At 40.7% G+C, this 4,459-nt stretch overlaps 1 protein-coding gene across 1 annotated transcript; it reads left to right on the top strand.

Annotated features, from left to right (window-relative positions):
- The first annotated feature begins 815 nt into the window (after positions 1-815).
- On the top strand, positions 816-3,728 carry LOC122624799 (hsc70-interacting protein 1-like). Its single transcript, XM_043804501.1, has 4 exons — positions 816-1,088; positions 1,193-1,341; positions 1,805-2,532; positions 2,606-3,728. Exons 1-4 carry the CDS (start codon positions 916-918, stop codon positions 2,795-2,797), a joined length of 1,242 nt encoding a protein of 413 aa, XP_043660436.1. The 5' UTR covers positions 816-915; the 3' UTR covers positions 2,798-3,728.
- The last annotated feature ends 731 nt before the right edge of the window (positions 3,729-4,459 follow it).

The following is a 4,459-nucleotide window of genomic DNA, read 5'->3' as shown; positions in this document are numbered from 1 at the left end:
TGAGTATTTTATTAAATAATAATTACGATAATAATTATAAAATTTAAATTGAACGAATTGCGACAAAAAAAAACTGAATATACATATATATATATATACATATATATGTATACATATATGTATTATATATGAAAAAATTATTTAATAGTTATGCTAAAAAATTATTTAAAGTGAACGGATATGAAAAATATTTGCATGCGAGCGAGCACGGAGAGAACGGCACTCAGAATAGGCATTCGCCACCACTCCACCCCACTCCAACACCCGAACCCCACCTCCAGTTGACCCCATTTTCCGACCCCTGACCCTTCAACCAGCCCCCCCCCACAACTCTCAAGAAATTAAAGGAAGAAAGCTGAAAAAAAACAAAGCAAAGGCGAAATCGGCGGCGACAACAGAGATAAGCGTGAAGAAGATACTAAATCAATAAGTAAACATAAAGATTAATTAATAAATTAATTCCAAAAGAAAAATGAAAAAAGCTAAAAAAAAACATCAACAAAACAAAAGACAAAAAGCAAACAAAAAAAACATGACGAAACATTGAAAATAAAAAAATACTAAAATGATTAACACAGAACTGTTTCAATGCCAATGGGGTACATTTCTTAAGCAGTTATAGATTTTTATAAATATGGGGATTCAAGGGCTTCAATTGCATTTAGTTTTGGGGTATGGCGGTTAAAAAATATAAGCTTTTAAAAAGTTGCCACGTTTTCCAACACTCTTTAGTGCACACAAAGTACTAAAAAAATACATTAGCGATAAATACCAACGAATATTTCTCAGTACTTTTTCATGGTATTTATGCATGCTAATCAATAGGGCAGAGCAAAAGTAGAAGTAAAGCTAAGCAAATATTGTTGGAGACCACATCTGATACGTCGAGATATAACGAAATACCGAAATACAGAAATGGCAGCGCCGATGCAACACGAGGATCTGGCGAAGCTGAAGGTCTTCATCGACTTTGTGGTCGCGAATCCCAAGGTCCTCAACCTACCGCAGCTGCAGTTCGTCAAAGATTTTGTGGAGAAGTTCGGGGGCACGGTGCCGCCTGGCACATTCAACGAAGATTCTGCCGGAGGGTAAGTTGCCCGTAATATTTAAGTATTATTCTCCCGTATCGCAGTTCCCCTGTCCCACAATAACACCACTGCATTGTTGCTCATCCCGCGGCTTGTCTTTCCAGCAAGTGCCCCTTCGGTGGCGATGCTGGGGCAAAGGCCAAAGAGCCGGCTTCTGGGGCTGCTGATTCCGCCGACGCCAATGCGCCCGTGGATAGCGAGGACGAGGAGTCCCTCTCCGATCCCGAATCGGATGTGGAGCTGGACATGGAGGGTGAGTGTGCGGTGTGCGATTCGTGGCGAAAACGGGGCCATGCAATTTGCCAATTTCTGCCGAGTCACGTGGTCATTAGGGGTCACCACCCTGGACTTCGATTTGTTGCTGCCACAGTGTTGGCAACCCTGGCAGTTGCCTTGTCATATATAGTTTATATTCTCCTAGCTAAGTCTTAATTCAGCTTAGGTGCAGAATATATATATTGCTGATATACAAATACGCCAATAAGAACTATTGATATGTACCTTATTGCATTGTATGTAATATCTGGTAAAAGAGTTCATTCTAAAGTATATGGTTGCAAACGTAAAGATCTCACACAAGTTATCCCAATAATAAAACAATAATGGTTTGATAACGAGAAAAGGAGTTCGGAACCCAAAAAGTACTTGAAGAAGTGAATTGTTTAATGCCGATACGATACAGATCAAGTATAAGTCTTAACTTCGCTTGCTTTTAGGTGTAATCGAGGCGGACAGCGATCCTGCCCAACCCATGGGCGACTCCAGCAAGGAGCCTACCGAAGAGGAGGTGGATCAGGCGAGCGATCTGCGCGCCCAGGCGGCCTCCGCCTACGGCCAGCAGAAGTTCGACGAGGCCATCGCCTTCTACACCAAGGCCATTGAACTGAACCCGGGTAATGCCCTGTTCCACGCCAAGCGTGGTCAGGCCTTCCTCAAGCTGAAGAAGCCGAATGCCTGCATCCGGGACTGCGACAAGGCGCTGGAACTCAACTGCGATTCGGCAGCTGCCTACAAGTTCAGAGGACGCGCCCGTCGCCTACTCGGCGACTTTGAGCTGGCTGCCAAGGATTTGCGGCAGGCATGCAAGCTGGACTTTGATGAGGAGACGGACGAGTGGCTGAAAGAGGTTACTCCGAATGCCAAGAAAATCGAGCAGCATCGCGTGAAGCAGGAGCGTCGCCAGGCCGAGCGTAAGATTAAGGAACGCCAGCGGGCACAGAGGCGCGCCCGCAAGGAGCAGGAAAAGCAGAATGCCAGCTCTGGTGGATCATCTGGAGGGTTCCCCGGTGGGCCGTCTGGTTTCCCCGGCGGTGTACCTGGAGGGTTTCCTGGCGGAGCACCTGGTGGGTTCCCCGGCGGATTCCCGGGCGGATTTCCTGGTAACGTAGATATGACTGATTTATTGGGAGCCATGAAGGATCCCGAGGTGGCAGCCGCCATGCAGGTTTGTATATAAGACTTTTTCATTTCAATGGCAAATGTTGCTAGTGCATTTTATTATTTATTTATTTTCGTAGGACATTTTGGCAAATCCGGCCAACATCACGAAGTACGTGTCGAACCCGAAGATATTCAACCTTATTAAGAAGTTCGTGCCCGGTGGAGATGTGGGTGCTGCTTTTGGCCAAGCGGGTGAAAAAGCTGGAGAGCCGAGCGAGCCAAAGACTAAAAAGGGCTCTGCTGATTTCGTCGATGACGGTTTGGACTAAACTTATGAGATTGGGAAGTGGTAGGACTGAAAGACACGGCGATTAAAAAAAAGAAGTTAACAAACCAAACACACGAAATAGAGCGAGATGAAAAAACAGCAAAGAAAGAGAAAGAAATAGGGAGCGAAGAAGATAAAAACCACACAACAAAAAATGAAAGGGAAAGCGGATGCTTTACGCGTTTTGCAGCTCAGAAATAAAAACATTTCCTAAGCTTTATCTTAACCCACACGTAAAAAAAAGGCCAGAAATGCAGAATATTCAAATATATATAATATATATATGTATACAAAATACTACCAGCAGTCAGAAGATAAGTAACTTTTATTTAAACACGCAGCTGAGACCATAAGAAAATAGAGCAGAAAGAAGTGGAGATGCTACTTTACACATTACCCAAAAGCATATTCCACGGCCATTAATATAAGCAATTAAAACAAAACAACAGAGCGAGAATATGTTCAACTACTCTTTCCCATTTGCTCGGATAAACCTATGCATACGCCTCCCTTTGTTCACAGGGAAATCATGAAAATGTCCTGTGAACAACAAAATACGAATGTTTCCTTATTAACGATTAAATGTCAAGTCATATTCAAGGGTGTCGATCGATCTAGTTGAACTAAAGCTCGATGACACACCAAAACAATATAAAGCGAAAAATATTCAATAATATTAGCCTAAATTACCGATGCTCGGAGACATCAGAACAACAGGCCGAAGAAACGGATAAACTAATCACACCATTTTGTCAAACAAAATTGTACTGAGTAGGATTTGAACCATATTGTACTAAGCAAATGCATTTAGCCCCCAAAATGGAAAACAATCGCCCACTCATATGCAACACTCATTCACACATATATTCATGTCTCACATTCATTCAACCAGTGATCAATGGAATTAAATAAACGAGAATCCGAAGTGCTAATGTCCATCTTTTTGGTAAACGGTTGTACTTTGCAAATAAGACAAAAAGGTAATACCAACATTATTTGCGAACTTGAACAAATAGTAGTTTATTGTGGGTATTTTCTTTGTTATTTTCGTAACAATTTTTTTGGGTTTATAATGATTTGTCTTTTAATGCAAATAGCTAAAAAAACGATGGTTTCGTACAGCATATAACCTAAGATTATGACCCACATCTGTTTGTTGGCACGGAAGAATAAAATTTCATATTTTGCAAAAAATGGCAAAATTTACTAAATTTGAAAGTTTAAAAGTTTGAATGCACATCGATTGGAAATTGTATTACGAGTTTAACGAGATATGACACTCAACATTTGGAGTACTATTTTTATTTTGTGGTTAAAAAACGCACTGCTTTTGACTGTAATCAAGTTTTCAAGTTTTGCCAAAAATACGAGTTTTTCAAATGCGGTTTTTGCTATAATTTGAGTAGAAGAGATCGTAGAGCTATTACGAAGACTTTTTGCAGATATATACATTAGAAAACGACCCATATTACGTTTTAGCTTTATTTAAAAAAATACTTTTTTTTTAATTTTCACATTTTTTGAGGGGTTATCATCATGATTTTTTGCAAAAGTTGGCAAAATTGGAAAGTTTTAAGGCTTGAATGCACATCGATTGGAAATTTTATTATTTATCAACGAGGTACGACATTCCAAATTTAGACAAATATATCCAATGTTATGC

This window comes from Drosophila teissieri, chromosome X, assembly GCF_016746235.2.
Source record: "Drosophila teissieri strain GT53w chromosome X, Prin_Dtei_1.1, whole genome shotgun sequence".
Lineage (NCBI taxonomy): Eukaryota > Metazoa > Arthropoda > Insecta > Diptera > Drosophilidae > Drosophila > Drosophila teissieri.
Note: the sequence above shows the minus strand (reverse complement) of the source record. Positions and strands in the feature narration are given on the sequence as shown.

What these genes read in the sequence shown, in the direction of transcription:
- LOC122624799 (XM_043804501.1), top strand. Translation starts at nt 916, where the DNA reads ATGGCAGCGCCGATGCAACACGAGGATCTGGCGAAGCTGAAGGTCTTC. An exon ending in TGTGGAGCTGGACATGGAGG is followed by an intron (nt 1,342 to 1,804) that starts GTGAGTGTGCGG and finishes GCTTGCTTTTAG; the next exon opens with GTGTAATCGAGGCGGACAGC. An exon ending in AGGTGGCAGCCGCCATGCAG is followed by an intron (nt 2,533 to 2,605) that starts GTTTGTATATAA and finishes TTATTTTCGTAG; the next exon opens with GACATTTTGGCAAATCCGGC.